At 52.9% G+C, this 16,511-nt stretch overlaps 1 protein-coding gene across 1 annotated transcript in view; it reads left to right on the top strand.

Annotated features, from left to right (window-relative positions):
* NCOA6 (nuclear receptor coactivator 6) overlaps positions 1–16,511 on the top strand; it is a 46,063-nt gene that overhangs the window by 14,844 nt on the left and 14,708 nt on the right. Inside the window, exons 6-9 of the mRNA XM_054392144.1 lie at positions 1,272–2,087; positions 5,911–6,057; positions 7,393–8,503; positions 9,669–9,685. Of these exons, the coding sequence (XP_054248119.1) occupies positions 1,272–2,087; positions 5,911–6,057; positions 7,393–8,503; positions 9,669–9,685 (2,091 nt within the window). The remainder of the gene's footprint in view (positions 1–1,271; positions 2,088–5,910; positions 6,058–7,392; positions 8,504–9,668; positions 9,686–16,511) is intronic.

Genomic DNA, 16,511 nt, shown 5'->3' with positions numbered 1-16,511 from the left:
CCTTCCCAGGACCTGAAGGGCTCCAGGAGAGCTGGGGAGGGACTTGTGAGAAGGGCTGGGAGTGGCAGGATGAGGGAGAATGGCTTTGAGCTGGGAGAGGGGAGATTGAGAGTGGAGAGGAGGAAGAAATTGTTGAGATTGAGGGTGGGGAGAGACTGGCACAGGTTGCCCAGGGAGGCTGTGGATGCCTCCTCCCTGGAGGTGTTGAAGGCCAGGCTGGATGAGGCCTTGAGCAAGCTGGGCTGGTAGGTGGTTGGCACTGGATGATCTTTAAGGTCCCTTCCAACCCAAACCATTCTGTGAATCCATGAAGGATTTGGTTATGCATAGAAACTGAAGCAGGAGAGGCTGCAGAGCAGCCCCACAGACAGGGATCAGGGTGTGGGTTGCTGGCAAGGTGAACAGCAGTCAGCAGGGTGCCCTGGCAGCCAAAGGGGCTCTGTCCTGGGGGGCATCCAGCACAGCACAGGGAGCCAGGCCAGGAGGGTGATTGTCCCTCTCTGCACAGCAGTGCTGTGGCCTCACCCTGAGTGCTGGGTGCAGGTTTGGGCAGCTGAACACACAAAGGACAGAGTGTCCAGAGGAGGGAGACCAAGGCACAGAAAGGTCATTGCAAGGAGCAGCTGAGGTCATTTGGCTTTCTTCAGCTGGGAGAAGAGAAGGCTGAGGGGGTCCTCGTGGCAGGCTACAGCTTCTTGAAGGGGGGAAGTGGAAGGGAGGTGCTGAGCTCCTCTCTCTGGTGCTCAGCAAGAGGGGTCAGGAAATAGAACAAAGCTGCATCAGGGCAAGTGCAGATTGCACATTAGGAGAAGGCTCTGGGTGGTGGGTCCCTGAACAGGCTCCCAGGGAAGTGGTGATGGCACCAATCCTGTCAGAGCTCCAGGAGGACTGGTTTGGTTCTGGGTAGTCCTGTGAGGAGCAGAGAGTTGGGCTCCTTTGGGTCCCTTCCAGCTGGAGATGCTCTGTGACTCTGGCAGTCTCAGTGTGCAGAGGACCTGCTTTGGTCTGTAGCAAAAAGCTCTTGGGAGCATTCTTGCCTTGTTGTAGAGGTTATACCTGGGTGAGAGCTGGCTTCTGGGGATGCCCAGACACTTGAAAAGTTGTGGAGCATTGCCTGTGCTGTCTGATGGAGAAGTTGGAGCACTGGAAGGTGACTTTTTGTGCAGAGGAAGCACAGGCAAGCAAGCAGCTTGCCCTCTGTGGCTGCCCTCGGGGTGGGCTTGGGCTGCATTGGGTTATTTTGTAATGGTTTTTCTTTGCTGTTTTGATAGATGCAATGGACCCACTCTTGTCTGGCCTAAACATCCAGCAGCAAACCCACCCAGCTGGCTCTCTGGGTCCCCAGCTGCACTCGCTGCAGGCAGTGCCTGTGAACAGGCAGCTGACCTCGGGCAGCTTTCAGCAGCTCCAGCAGCAGGCGCAGCTGCAGCCACGTCCCCCCCAGCCGCACCAGCAGCCCCAGCAGGGCATTCGACCTTCCTTCACCTCGCCAGCACAGGTTCCAGTTCCCCCTGGCTGGAACCAGCTTCCTTCAGGAGCACTTCAGCCTCCTCCAAGCCAGGGAGTGTTGGGCACACTGGCAGTAAGCCAGGGCTGGAAGAAGGCTCCGTTACCTGGACAAATGCAGCAGCAGCTTCAAGCGAGACCATCTCTAGCAACCATACAAACTCCTCCTCATCCTCCTCCTCCATATCCTTTTGGAAGCCAGCAAGCTTCTCAGGCTCACTCAAACTTTCCCCAGATGAGCAATCCTGGCCAGTTTACTGCTCCTCAAATGAAAAGCCTTCAGGTAGGGCCCTCGCGGGTTCCTACGCCGCTGCAACAACCCCACCTGACCAACAAGTCTCCTGCTTCCTCTCCCTCCTCCTTCCAGCAGGGGTCTCCTGCATCATCTCCAACAGTTAACCAACCCCAGCAGCAGATGGGACCAAGGCCTCCCCAGAACAGCAACCTTCCCCAGGGGTTCCAGCAGCCTGTCAGCTCTCCCAGCCGCAGTGCGATGGTGCAGCAGGGGAGTGTGCCCCCCAACTTCATGGTGATGCAGCAGCAAAGCCAAGCTCCACAGGGGTTACATCCTGCTTTGGGAGGTAAGCACTGCTGAGGCTTGCTTTGACTGGAACTAGCCAGGAAAGATGACATGGCCACAGCTAAAGTTACACACAGCTGGTTTGGAAAAGGTCCTTTAAGACAGAATGAAGGCACAGACTGGACACAAAGAGGGCATGGGGGAAGGAGCAGGGGCATCACCTCCTGCCTGCTGCCTGTCTCTGCCCTGCATGGTGACAGCCTAGGGGCAGGCTCTGGGCCACTGCAGAAAGAACGTGCTGTATGCAGCTGCTGAGGTTGGCTTCCACTTGTGCTCTTGACAACTCTTCTGTTGCCTTTAAGCAAGTTCAGAGGTGCTCTGGGCTCTCTGCTCTAGGCTGGGCTCTCTCTGCTCTGCTCTGGGGGCTCTGCCTTTGGGGCTCTGCTCTGGGGGCTCTCTGTTCAGCTCTGGGCTGGGCTCTCTCTGCTCTGGGGTTTGGGTTTTGATTGTTTTTTATTTGGGGGTGAGGGGAGGGTTTTTCTGAAAAAGAGAGAGTGCAATAAGAACCAATGAATATTATTCTTTCTTTCTTCAGCTTCCTCTATCCCCACTTACTTTTTCTACCCCAGAACTGAAGCACTGTTATTTTACCTCTCCCTTTCCAAGGGGTGTCTGTCTCTTGGCCCTGTGTCATTAGTTTCTCCCCACAGAAAAGAGCAAAGAGCTGTTGCTGCTGTGCTGGTTTCCCCCAAGAGGTCAGGGGATGTTTTAACTTCCCCTTTGGCTCCACACTCAAGACCTCCACAATCATGTCTTTTACTTGCTACTTCTAGAATTCTTCTCTAACAGTGAAGGGATTTCCTTTGCCATTCCAAAGATCTCTTTTGGGTCCTTGGTGTTTTGTTTTTTTTTTTTTTTCCCTTGAGCCTTCTGTAGTTCTGTGCCAGACTTGAGCCCTCCTCACTTCTTTGTGCATCAATCTTTCTCGTGGCTGCTCTCAGGCACCCACACACAAGGTCTTGCTCAAGCCTTTGAAGCCTGTGCTGTCTGCTCTGGAAGCTGTGTGCCTTGCTCTGTGTCTCCCAGCTCCCAGGTTCTGGTTCCTTGCCCTCTTGCTGTACGTCTGCAGTCTGCCCACAGGCTGTCAGCAGTGCCCCTTGCTGGGGTGCTGAGCTGGACAAGCTGCTTGTTTGCACTGCTGGTGCCATGGGCCTCATTTCAATGCAGGTGAAGTTGATTAATAGAGTCACAGAATGACCTCAGAGCTCAGCTATTCCAACCCTCCTGCCATGGGCAGGGACACCTCTCGACTAGACTTGGCTGCCTAAGGCCTCATCCAACCTGGCCTTGAACGCCTCCAGGGAGGAGGCAGCCACAGCCTCCCTGGACAGCCTGTTCCAGAGTCCCTGCTCCTGTCCCTGCAGGCCTTTGCAAACAGTCTCTTTGCAGCCTTCTTGTAGCCCTCTTCAGGTACTTGAAGGCTGTTCTAAAATCCCCCTAAGAGCCTTCTCTTCTTCAGACTGAACAGCCCCAACTCCCTCAGCCTGTCCTTGTAGCAGAGGTTCTCCAGCCCACTGATCATCTTTGTGGCTTCCTCTGGACCCTCTCCATCAGTTCCATGTCCTTCCTGTGTTGAGAGCTCCAGAGTTGGACACAGCCCTGCAGGTGAGGTCTCCCCAGAGCAGAGGGGCAGGATCCTCTCTCTCATCTTCTGGCCACACTGCTTTGGATGCAGGATGTGATGAATGCCTTCTGTGCTTTCATTTCCCTGAGTTACTTTAACAGATCAGGGCTGACACTGATTTGGAGCAGGCCATGTGCAGGCCTTGTTCTCAGTTCAAGCATCCCTGCAGGCACAACTGCCCTGAAGGTTTAGCAGAACTAAAACCAGAGTGGCTGCTCCATGTTCACAGATGGGTCTTGTTTGACTCTGCACTTGACTGTCATGAAATATTTCTTACAAGCCTCAGAGCAGATTAATTAACACAAGCAGTCCAATTAATGAACCATGCAAGAAAGCTGCAATGGGAAAAGAAACCAAAGGGAAACTGCCTGCTTGTTGGGGGTCAGAAAAATCAGGGAGGACAGTGGCTAAGGAATTGGTTGGATGGTGACGTCCAAAGGGTAGTGGTCAACAGCTCAATGTCCAGATGGAGACAGGTGACAAGTGGTATCCCTCAGGGAGCCAGATCAGGACCAGAGCTGTTCAATATCTTCAGCAATGATAGAGACAGAGAGATTGAGGCACCCTCAGCAAGTCTGCTGGTGACACCAAGCTGAGTGGTTGAGGTTGGTAAGACTGAGGGGCAGGATGGGAGCCAAACAGAGGGATCTGTGCAGGCTGCAGAGGTGTCAGAGGAGAACCTCAGGAGGTTCAGTAAGGCAAAGTGCAAGGTCCTGCACCTGGGTCAGGGTAACCCTGGATATCAATCCAGGCTGGGGCTGATGAGAGCCAGAGCAGCCCTGCAGAGGAAGACTTGGGGGTGCTGGTTGGGGAGAGGCTGGACAGGAGCCAGCAATGGGCACTGGCAGCACAGAAGGCCAAGGGCAGCCTGGGCTGCATCCAAACAGTGTGGCCAGAGCTGGAGAGAGAGGATCCTGCCCCTCTGCTCTGGGCAGACCTCACCTGCAGTGCTGTGTCCAGCTCTGGGGACCCCAACACAAGAAGGAGATGGAGCTGATGGAGAGAGTCCCGAGGAAGGCCACAAAGATGATCAGAGGGCTGGAGAACCTCTGATAGGGAGATAGGCTGAAAGAATTGGGGCTGTTCAGCCTGGGGAAGGGAAGACTCCAGGGAGACCTTAGAGCTGTGTTTCAGTATCTGCAGGGGACCTGCAGGCAGGCTGGGGAGGGACTGTTCAGAAGGGGCTGTGGGGATAGGCCAAGGGGCAGTGGTTTGAAACTGCAGCAGGGCAGAGTTAGGTTGGACATCAGGAGGAAGTTCTGCACAGTGAGGCTGGAGACACTGGGACAGGCTGCCCAGGGAGGTGGTTGAGGCTCCATCCCTGGAGACATTCAAGAGCAGCCTTGGTGTGTCCCTGTGCAGCCTGCTCTAGCTGGAGGTGTCCCTGCTGCCTGCAGGTGGTTGGACAAGATGCCCTTGGAGGGTCCCTTCCAACCCAATGCAAGCTGTGAAGCTGTGAAGGGGCTTCTAGGTCTGTGGCGCTGTCTGTTTGGCAGTGGATTTAAAAAAGATTCTGTAAGTCTCTTTCTGCTGCTCAAGTTGGTAGGTAGAGGGAAGGTTTTGCTCTGTGTGCCCAGGCAGTGCTGATGCTCTGCTGTGTCAGTGTGGGCATTGTGCCAGACAGGGACCTGAGGGAGTTCCTTGCTCGAGCAGCAGAGCTCCCTGAACGAGCAGCCTGGCCTCTGGGTGTGCTGGCTCCAGAGGTTCCTCAGCCCACTCTGGGCTGAGAAGTTCTTTTGTGTGTTCAAAGGAGAATGTGCCTGGTGTGTTGTGGTGAGAACTGTCATGGCCAGGAGCACATCACCAGGATAAAACCCCAAGCTGATTGTGTTTGCATCCATGGAGGAAGTTAAGGGCCTAAGCAGAGTGGAGCTGCAGTAGGGAAGAAAGCAGCAAACTTTATTGCTTGGTTTTCTTTCTTGTAAAAAGTCAAGCACAGACTTTCCATCTTCCTGTGGGGTAAGTTTTGTGCTTAACTGATGGCTTCAAGTGAGCACAGGAGCTCATGAGGCAGAATCCCTGTCCAGGTAAGAACTGGAAATGTCTCTAGTGGGGTTTGTACTTGGCAAAGATTTCTGCCTAAGCCTGCAACATGGCAGTCCAGCCCCAAAGGTTCTCTTCATGTTGTGCTCCAGTCAGAGATGTTCTTTGTGCCCTTGCTGTTGTCTCCAGTCCCTAACAAGCCAACTCTTGTGTGCAGGACTGCCCAAGCGGCTGCCACCAGGGTTCCCTGCCGGCCAGGCCAGCCAGAGCTTCCTGCAGGGTCAGGGCCCCTCCACAGCTCCGGGAGCAGCGGTGAACAGCGGAGCTCAGCAGCTGCAGAGCAGCCAGAACGTGCAGCACACAGGTCTGCTTGGGGGGTGGGCTGCCCCAGAATGCTCTGCCTTGGCTTGTGACACAGACACCAAAGCCCTGAACTGCTGCCCTGGGCAGGGAGCTGGCAGCTGGGGCCACAGGGACATTGCTAAGTGAGGGCAAGAAAAGTCTTTGACACCCCCCAGCTGTACTGCTCAGGACTCTGGTAGCAGGGGACAGAAGTATCTGGTAAGAAATGGAGTGGAAGTAGCACTGGAAGGTGGAGGCTGAGGAAAATAAAACACAAAAGGAATTTCCTGTCCAGAAAAAAAAGAACAAAGGGGAGAGATGTTATCCTACAACCACCAGCTGGATCCTGCCTTGCAGGGGTTGGTTGTTAGCTCCTCTAGAAGTCTGGGCACACTCAGGCCTCTCCAAATGCAATCGTTAGGTCCCAGCCATCACCACCTGAGTCAGTTCTTAGTCTTTTGTCTGTATTCTGGGTGCTCTGCTGATGTCACTCAGCAGCACTCCAGCAGTGTTGGTGTTTGAACCCAGTAGGAAATCATCTGAAGCTCGTTTTGGTTAGGAGTTACTCTGAGTTAGGTGATCTAAGAAGGACACGGAACTGCTGGAGTGGTCCAGAGGAGGCCCACAAGGATGATCCAAGGGCTGAAGCACCTCTGCTGTGAGGACAGGCTGAGGGAGCTGGGGGTGTTCAGCATGGAGAGGAAAAGACTCCAGGGGGACCTTAGACCTGCCTTCCAGTAGCTGAAGGGATCCTACAGGAAGGCTGCAGAGGGAATTTTCCTGAGGGGGTCTAGAGACAGGAGAAGGGGGAATGGTTTGGAGCTGAGGGAGAGCAGGGTTAGACTGGAGCTGAGGAAGAAGTTCTTCAGGAGGAGGGTGGTGAGACTCTGGAATATGCTGCCCGGGGAGGCTGTGGCTGCCTCCTCCCTGGGGGTGTTCAAGGCCAGGTTGGATGAGGCCTTAAGCAGCCAAGTCAAGAAGTGTCCTTGCCCATGGCAGAGGGTTGCAGTAGATGATCTCAGGACCCTTCCAACCTGACCCATTCCATGGTTCTTTGAGTTTGGGAGATTTTCCAGCTTAGGTTCAGCCAGCAGCTGAACTGCAGTGTGTTCTGTCCCCTGCAGTGGGGTGTGGGCAGTACCAGTCAGGGCTTTATTTTGAGCTGTGTGTGAGGAGCAGGCTGTGTCTGTGGCATCAGGCATTGCAGCAGGGGACTGCAAACACAAGGGGACCCTGCTGCTCCTTGGGAGGGGGAGGAAAACTGTCTCAGGGTAGTTGCTCCATGTCCAGAGTCATGCAAGCTCTTAGACCACTCCAAGCAGTATCTGACTGGCAATGTGTTTTGGTTTTTTCTAAGGTGGCCAAGGATCTGGACCTCCTCAAAATCAGATGCAAGCACCACATGGGCAACCAAATATGATGCAGACCAATCTAATGGGACTTCATGGAAACATGAACAACCAGCAGGCAGGTGCCAGTGGGGTGCCACAGGTGAACATGGGCAGCATCCAGGGACAACCTCAGCAAGGACCACCCTCTCAGCTGATGGGAATGCACCAGCAAATTGTATCCTCTCAAGGACAGATGGTAAACATCCAGGCTCAGGGATCCCTGAACCCTCAGAACCAGATGATCCTTTCCCGATCCCAGTTGATGCCACAAGGCCAGATGATGGTGACCCCACAAAACCAAAACCTTGGCCCTTCTCCCCAGAGGATGACCCCACCCAAGCAGATGATTCCCCAGCAGGGACAACAGATGATGTCCAGCCACAATCAGATGATGGGACCTCAGGGCCAGGTGTTGCTACAGCAGAACTCCATGATGGAGCAGATGATGACCACTCAGATGCAAGGCACCAAGCAGCCTTTCAGTACTCCCAACCAGGCCAGCGTCATGCCGGGGCCAGCGCAGCTGATGAGAGGACCAACCCCAAACATGCAAGGAAACATGGTGCAGTTTGCTGGGCAGATGATGGCACAGCAAGGCCCTGTGAATGGGAATCCTTCTCAGGTTATGGGAATTCAAGGGCAAGTTTTAAGACCCACTGGACCCAGCCCTCACATGTCTCAGCAGCTCGGGGATACAACTGCTGCCAGCAGCACCGACGTGAGCCTGCCGCAGATGCTGCCTGAGGTGCCTGTGCAGCAGCCCAGCATGGTGCCTGCTCACATGCAAGCAATGCAAGGCAACAGCAATGCTTCAGGGAGCCACTTCTCTGGCCATGGGCTGCCTTTCAATGCAGGCTTCAGTGGAACACCCAACGGGACCCAGCTGTCCTGCGGGCAGAATCCTGTCTTCCCTGTCAATAAGGACGTCACCCTCACCAGCCCGCTCCTGGTCAACCTGCTGCAGAGTGACATCTCAGCAGGGCACTTTGGGGTGAACAACAAACCCAACAGCCAGAACAACAACAAGCCCAAGAAGAAGAAGCCTCCGAGGAAGAAGAAAAATAACCAGCAGTTAGAGCAAACAACGTAGGTTTGCTGCTCCCTGGGGTTGGTGAGGGGCACCGTGGCCATGGTTGTGTCAGCAAATATTGAGTGCAAAGGACCTGTTTTGGTTTATATCCTAGCATTTGCCCCCCAGAGTTCAATGCTAACTGGCGGCTTTGCCACTGGCAAAATTGTTCAAGATGAAGAGAAAGCTATGCCCCCAGGCCAGCTCAGCTGGTAACCCAGTTCCTGACCCTTACTGGGCAAAGTAAAGTGGCATGAGGTGCCCCAGGCTGCCTTTATCTGAGCAGTCTGACAGCCACCACCAAAGGTTGGGGAGGTACTTTGAGAAGAAGCATCCATGTAGGATGTGCAGTGGAGATTTTTGGAGTGGTTGTTTCCTGAGCTGTGTTCATATCTTGGCAGGGTTCTGCCTGGAGCTGAGCCAGGCTGCTCTCGGTTGAAGCTGCAGCTAGGATTCAGTGGGAAGAATCTCTTGCTTCCTGGGTCTGAGGATAACAATCCCAAGCAGTGCTGCTCTTCCTGTCCTAGGAGAGACAGGAATCCACCTGATGGACCTTCTGAGCATTGCTTCCAGTTTGTTTTAGAAAACCCATCAATAAATGTAGAGTTCCAGTTTTAGCAAATGCTAACACAGGAATGTCCCAATTTCAGAGTCCAGTTCTTAAAGAAGCAGCACAGGCAGCAGTGCCACACTGAGCTCCTGCTGTGGCTCTGGGCTCCCCAGTCCCACTCCTTCAGGAATGGTTCAGCAATCATTGCAAGGCTTTAACATGAAGAAGTCACAGGCTCAAAGGATGTGAGGGAAGGGACCTCTGGAGATCCTTGAGTCCAACCCCCCTGCTACAGCAGGACCAGAGAATGCAGCACAGGTCACACAGGAACACATCCAGACAGGGCTGCAAAGGCTCCACAGAAGGAGACTCCACAACCTCTCTGGGCAGCCTGCTCCAGGGCTCTGTCACCCTCACAGTGCAGAAGTTCCTCCTCATGTTGAGCTGGAACCTCCTGTGCTGCAGTTTCCATCCATTGCTCCTGGTCCTATCCCAGGGTGCAGCTGAGCAGAGCCTGTCCCTGTCCCTTCCTTCCTGACCCCCAGCCCTCAGCTATTGATAGACATTGATCAGATCCCTCTCAGCCTTCTCCTCTCCAGACTGTACAGCCCCAGGGCTCTCAGCCTCTCCACCCCAGGCAGTGCTCCAGGCCCTTCAGCATCCTTGTAGCCCTCCCTTGGACTCTCTCCAGCAGATCCCTGTCCCTCCTGAACTGGGGAGTCTAGACCGGGATGCAGTATTTCAGGTGGGACCTCACCAGGGCAGAGTAGAGGGGAAGGAGAACCTCCCTTGACCTGCTGGCCACACTCCTCTGAATGCCCCCCAGGACCCCATTGGCCTTCTTGGCCCCCAGGGCACATTTCTGTCCCATGTAGAACTTGCTGCCCACCAGCACTCCCAGCTCCTTCTCCTTGGGGCTGCTCTTCAGCAGATCCCCTCCCAACCTGTCCTGCTGCAGTTTATTCTTCCTGTCCAGGTGCAGGACTCTGCACTCATCCTTGTTGACCCTGAAGTCTTTAATTGAAGTCTTTCAGCTGCATTTTCCAGAGCCAGTGTCCAGCTCAGTGCAGAGGGTGGGTGGCAGCCCCAGCACTAAGCCCAGCACTAAGCAGCCATTCAGTATTTTATTTCCCTTTGGCTATTCACTGCCCAGCCCCAGCCTGCCTTTTCTGCACAGTGTCAAGATCCCTTTCTGCAGCTGGATCCATTTCCTCGTGGGCATTTCAGTCATAGACTGAAATTCCTTGCATCATCTCTAGCAAAGTCTTTTGGGGCTTAAGTAGAATAAAACACAGGAGGCTCTCAGGGGTGTTTTTTTCCTGAGGTGCAAATATTTACTACAAGTAATGAAAAGGGTTGAAAAGAAAAATGGACAAAAGCTTCCTTCTGGCTAAAATGGTTTTTCATTGGAGCCTGAGCATTTTGGGTTAAAATCCAAAGCATTCAGGCAACATAGCAGCCTTTGCTTTCAGGTTCTCTATAATCACCTCCTCTCGGGGAAGTAATAAAACCGTTTTACCAATCATTTTCACTTCAGATTTTGTAGATTAAAGAGGCCTTGTTCCAGCTACCAGTTGCTGCTTCAGCTCTTCAAAACCACTGTCCTGCTCAGGGCTGGTGCATCATGGGGTTGTGAACAGGAGGGCTGCTCCTGGTTGACAAAGCTACTTGGAAATGAGCTGTCAAGAAAAGGAGCAGCTTGGGAATGCTGACTTTGGTCCTTGGGGACCTCCAGGTGATGGGAACAGTTTTAGACCAGAGACATGGAAATCTCATGTGAGTTGGATTGGAGAAGTGTTGACCAGTGAGATGCTGGAAGATAGGAAATCAGGATCTGCAGTCTGAGCCTGGTCTGATTGGGGCTGTCCCTGCTTCCTGCAAGGCCCTTCAAAGGCCCCTTTAGACCCAACCTGTTCAGTGATTCTGCAGGTGCAGAAGTGCTGCACAGCAAGGGCAGAGCAAAGCCTGCTCAGTTCATAGGCCTCCAGAGAAGTCTTTCAGCAGGCTCCTGTGGTTGGCAGCTCAGCACCGCTGCAGAACAGGCCCTGGCACTTCAGAGCAAGCCCCAGCATGGCCAGCTGGCAAAGGCTGGCACCAGGAGCTCAGCCACAACCCAGTGGCCAGCATGTGGCCAGCCCAAAGCTTCGGGGTGAGGGGGGGACCCCAGGGGAGATGCCAACTCCTCTCTGGCAGTGCCTAGGTCATTGTGCCTTCTCAGCTTCTGAAACACAGAGCAGGGCTCCTCTGTGCCCAGCATGGCCATCACCCATCTGCTGCAGGGCTGCTGCTGGGGCAGGGCCGGTGCAGAAGGCTGTAGGTGGCGCTGTGCTGAGCCTTCTGGCATGGACAGCCCTTGGCTGCATGGAAGGGAGCTGTAGGAGGCCATGCAGGTCTCTTCTTGTTGCCATTGCAGAAATTCCAAGTGTAGGTAGCTTGGTCAGAGTGGCTTGGAGCAGTGTATTGCACAGGGTAGTGGTGCAGAACAGTAGAAGCACAGCAGCATGAGGGGCATCCTCCTGCTTCTGATACAGGAGATGCTGCAGAGAGTCTCAGATAACCAGCAGGCAGCTGTTTCCCTGCCATTCCAAGCTGTCTTTCAAGCAAGAACAAAACCTTCCTTTCCCTTTGTATCCAGAGCATTCCTGTAGCATGGCCACTGCCCACCAGCACTTAGTGTGAGCATTGCTGGGGGTTACAGCAGTCAGCCATGTAAAACTCCTGTTGCTGTTACTCCTCTGTATCCTTCATAGAAAGCTGGGGGGGGGTGCCCCAAACCCAAGACAGAAATGGCCTTGTAGGTGAGATCTGGTGCTATGTGTGCAAAATAAAATGCATCCATTGGAAACAGATTGAATAAAGTGATAGCAGCCCCTCCTGAAGTGAGCTGTGGTGCCATGGGGATGCCAAAGCACTGGGAGGGAGCAGCCAAGCTGGCACTCTGCTCTGCAAAGAAAAGCTGCTCATGCTTAAAAGCATTTTGTTTTCAGCACTCTTCCAGAGGATCAGAGCACTGTTCCCAGCTTCAGTGTGGCCTGGGAATAGCAATAAATGCCTATAGAAAGCTCTCCTCTGAGCTTATAAAGCCACAGGAGACAGATTTACTTGGTACAAAGTGTTCACAATCAAAGAAGCCTTAATTAGAGTTGTTTTGTTGTGGGTTTTTTTTTTCCCATTGAGTTATGACAACTCAGAGGATTCCTAGCTCTTAAATGAGGCTTTTAAGCAGCTGTTGGTACTTAACTAAGGGACACAGCACTTTGTGCTTGCTCTGTCACTTCAGCCTTCAGTAAACATCCTCTTTGCTCTGGGCATCCTGATCTAGTTGAGGCTGCCCCTGCTGCATGCAGAGGGGGTTGGACTGGATGACCTTTGGAGGTCCCTTCCAACCCAGACCATTCTGTGATTCTTTTGCCATTGCTCCCTGCAGGCTGCTGCTTGGACACCTGACAAGGGTTAGCATTTTGTTTCTTAATGGGCTATCCATGAACTACTTTATCCTTGCAGGAGCACTGAGGACAGAGCTATGCTTATGTTTTGGGGCTCACTCTGCAGCAAACAGAGGGTGAGAGCACTTCCTGCCTCCCTAGCATGGTTAGGCAAGCTCAGCATTTTCCTGCCTTGGAGCTGCTGATTCTTGGAAATTTCATTTCAGTCACTTTCTTGTGTCCAAAGCAAAGAGGAGAATTTTCATCTGGGCTTCTTCTCTGTCATTCTTTCTTGGAAAATAAATCTGGTGAAGAGCAACTGAAAGAGCTGGGGATGGTTAGTTTGGAGAAGAGGAGGCTGAGGGGAGACTTCATCACTCTCTACAGCTCCCTGAAAGGAGGTTGTGCAGAGGTTGGTGCTGGTCTCTTCTCACAGGTAATTAGTGATAGAACAAGAAGGAATGGCCTCAAGCTGCAGCAGGGGAGGCTTAGACTGGAAATTGAGAAAAATTATTTCACATCAGGAGTGGTCAGACACTGGCACAGGCTGCCCAGGGAGGTGGTGGAGTCCCCAAGCCTGGAGGTGTTTGAAGGTGGTTTGGATGTGGTGCCTGGGGCTATGGTTTAGGGGTGACCCTTGCAGAGCAGGGTCAGGGTTTGGACTTGGTGATCCCAGGAGTCTTTTCCAACCTGAATGGTTCTGTGATTCAGAAATTTTAACATCCAGAGCAGCAAACCTTGTGTGTAAATGCAGCTGATTTGATAAACACACTACAAATTATTCTGCTTTGGGTTTGGTCTTAGAAATCGTCCCTGAGATGCAAGAACAGGGTACCAGAAGTGCCATTAGTGATGGTTTGTAGGCTGAGCCATACTGGACTGTACCTAGGGTAAGGGATTGGTGAAAGGCTTTGTTCAGCTGAGTCTAGAAGAGCTGTAAAAGTTCACTTCCATGAGCACCTCAGCACTGGAATGCAAACCAAGGTATTTGGGATTGTTTAGGAGTGGTGCTGGTGTCTGTTTTATGAACCTGAAGGCTGCAGGTAGTGGGCTGCCAGCTGAGGAAAAAGCTGCTGGATTCAGTGTGATTGTGGCTGGAACAGCTCAGACGATGCTGTTAAATCCATGCACAAGCAAACGGTTGTTTGATGTTCCCCTCTGCACAGACCACACACACCACGTGGACTGGAAGAGCAGAAAGAGGACACTGAGCACCAACCTGATGGCATCAGGTTTGCAGTTCCCAGCCTCAAGTGTGATGTGCAGGTGGAGAGCAGCACTGCAGGACAGAGAAGTTTTTCTCAGAGGTGACAGTCCCCCTGTGCACCTGGGAAATGAAACTCAGTGTCAGAGGGCAAGAGCCTTGCTCTGGATGGAAGTTGTTGCAGAGCATTGTAGCAGAGCAGTGGTTTGACACTGGAGCAGGGCAGAGTTAGGTTGGACATCAGGAGGAAGTTCTGCTCAGTGGGGGTGGGGAGACACTGGGACAGGCTGCTCAGGGATGTGGCAGAGGCTCCATCCCTGGAGACATTCAAGAGCAGCCTTGGTGTGTCCCTGCACAGCCTGCTCTGGCTGGAGGTGTCCCTGCTGCCTGCAGGGGGGTTGGGCAAGATGCCCTTGGAGGTTCCCTTCCATCTTGATGCACTCTGGGAAGCTGTCAGCAGGGCTGCTTCTGCTGGCTGCTCTGCTGCAGTTCTGGCTTTGCACAGCTTGCTTAAGCACCTGCAGCCCTTCTGGAGTTTGAGGTTTTTGGGGGGCCTGTTTGGATTGTTGTTTTTCTCTGGAGTTCTCTCTCCACTCTGGTGAGAGATTTTGGACCTGAAGGTTGTGCTTGAGAAGACAACTGGTGGAGCAATAGGAAAGAATAACAAATGTGGACCTTGTCCCTCTCACACTCACTTCTCATCTTGCTTGTGACTTGTACTCAGAATCTGGGGGGTTTGGTGGGGGGTTGCTGCTTGTGCCCAGTGACTTTCAGCTGCTCTCCAGATTCCAGCTGTGTTTGAATTTTGCAGCAATCACAGGAGCAGCCTTTCCTGCAGTAGTTGCTGTGCTTTGCTAGCAGCCAGCACTGGTGTCTGCTCTGCAGGCTGTGTGCATCCTGCTCCCTTGCAGCCAGCTGGCAGGAGGTGCTGTGTGAGGATCCATGCTGCAGCACCACTGCTTGCTGGGGTAAAGCTCTTTGTGCAGCAATGCTCTGCAGCAGCTTTTGTTTCATCTTTAAGTAACTGTAGCATTTTTAATCTCCTGCCATGGTAAAGATCCTCAGAGATATCTTGTCCAACCCCCTTGCAGTGAGCAGGGACACCTCCAGCAAGAGCAAGCTGATAATGGATGGCACAATTCCAAATGGAAGGTTGTATTTCCTGCTTTTCACCTCGCTGGCACCGCTACATCAGAGGCCACAGCAGCAGTGATCTGCCTGCCAGCACTTCTGTTCCTAGTACAAGGCTTGTGGGGCAGCTGTGTGCATTCTACCAGTGTCCATCAAATGTCTTGCTGGAGGCCTGGAAGCCTCCAACAGCAGCCCCACAACAGTTGAGATTGTGCTGGATTCAGACAGAAGGTTGAAGTGCAGCTCCTTGCCTTGGCCATAGCTGCCTGCTTGAAACAGTTCTGTGGCTGCCCCATTTCTTACCTTTCTTCTCTCTTGGTTTCTCTCTAGCTTTTCCCTGTGGATGTGCAGGGACTTCCAATTTCCATGCTGCATTTTCAGGCCTGGGTCTCTCCGTAGCAGCTGGCAGAAGCTGTTGCTCTCAAGTGAAATGAAATAAGCAGCAGCTCTCCACCTTTAGCTACTTCAAATTCTTGTTTTCGTGAAAACTCCTTTTGTCCTTGGCATTTCTGAGTGATTCTGCCTCACTTTGTTAGCACTGGCCTTCTTCTGATGTCTGTAATCTTGGAGCTTTTCATACATAGACCTCCCTACAGCCTTCATATGTTCATGAAGCTGTTAAAGCCTTTTGCTCTTCTTCCCTCTTCATCTCCCATCCTCTGTATCTGTAGAAACTTGGAGTTTTCTATGGCTGCAAAAGGTGTCCTGATGCAGTGGAAGTATTGGGCATTGAATCTGAACAAGGTTTAGTTGTCCTCCAGAGTCTCCTGGAGCATCAAATACCCCTGGAGAAGGACTTGTGGGTACTGATGGATGAATATGACCCAGCGATGGGCACTGAGCCCTGAGAGCCAGCCCTGTCCTGGGTGGCATCAGAGGCAGCCTGGCCAGCAGGTCAAGGCAGGGGATCACTGTTCCCCTACTCTGCTCTGCTGAGACCCCCCTGCAGTGCTGGGGCAACAGCTCTGGAGTCCTCAGCACAGACAGGGACCTTTTGGAGGTCACAGCAATGCTGGGAGGGCTGGAAACTCTCTGCTGTGAGCCAGGCTGAGAGAGTTTGGGTTGGTCAGCTTGGAGAAGAGAAGGCTCCAGGGAGACTTGGAGTTGCCTTCCAGTACCTGAGGGAGCTCCAGGAGAGATGAGGGAAGGACTTTTCAGCAGGGAGTGTAGTGATAGGGTGAGGAGTAATGGCTTAAAACTGAAAGAGAGTTAGATTAGATAGAAGGAAGAAATTCTTTAGAGTGAGGGTGGTGAGAGATGCTGGAACAGGTTGCCCAGGGAGGTTGTGGATGCCCCATCCCTGGAAGTGTTCTGAGGTCAGGCTGAATGAGGCTTTGAGCAACCTGGGCTGGTGGGAGGTGTCCCTGCCCAGGGCAGGAGGTTAGAACTGGATGATCTTTAAGGTCCCTTCCAACCCAAACCATTCTATGATCACTTCTGGAGCCTCAGTATCCTACCAGGGTCTGCAGTCTGGTCAGGGACTTCTGTCTGTGCATTTTTGCTCTGATGCTCACAGAGTTCTCTGACACTTAGAGCTATTCACTTCAACACTGGCAGAAATGGTGCTACCACACAAGGCAACTCCTCTGCATCTCCTCATGCTACTCATCTCTGCAGGTGTCCCAGCAGTGTGAGAGGAAAGCCTGCTCAGTTAAAGACATCTCCATCCTGTGGACTAGCCATTGGCATTCTCACAGTTGTAAAAC

The sequence above is a fragment of the Indicator indicator genome, chromosome 24 (assembly GCF_027791375.1).
Source record: "Indicator indicator isolate 239-I01 chromosome 24, UM_Iind_1.1, whole genome shotgun sequence".
Classification (NCBI taxonomy): domain Eukaryota; kingdom Metazoa; phylum Chordata; class Aves; order Piciformes; family Indicatoridae; genus Indicator; species Indicator indicator.
This window is presented reverse-complemented; position numbering and strand designations above follow the sequence as displayed.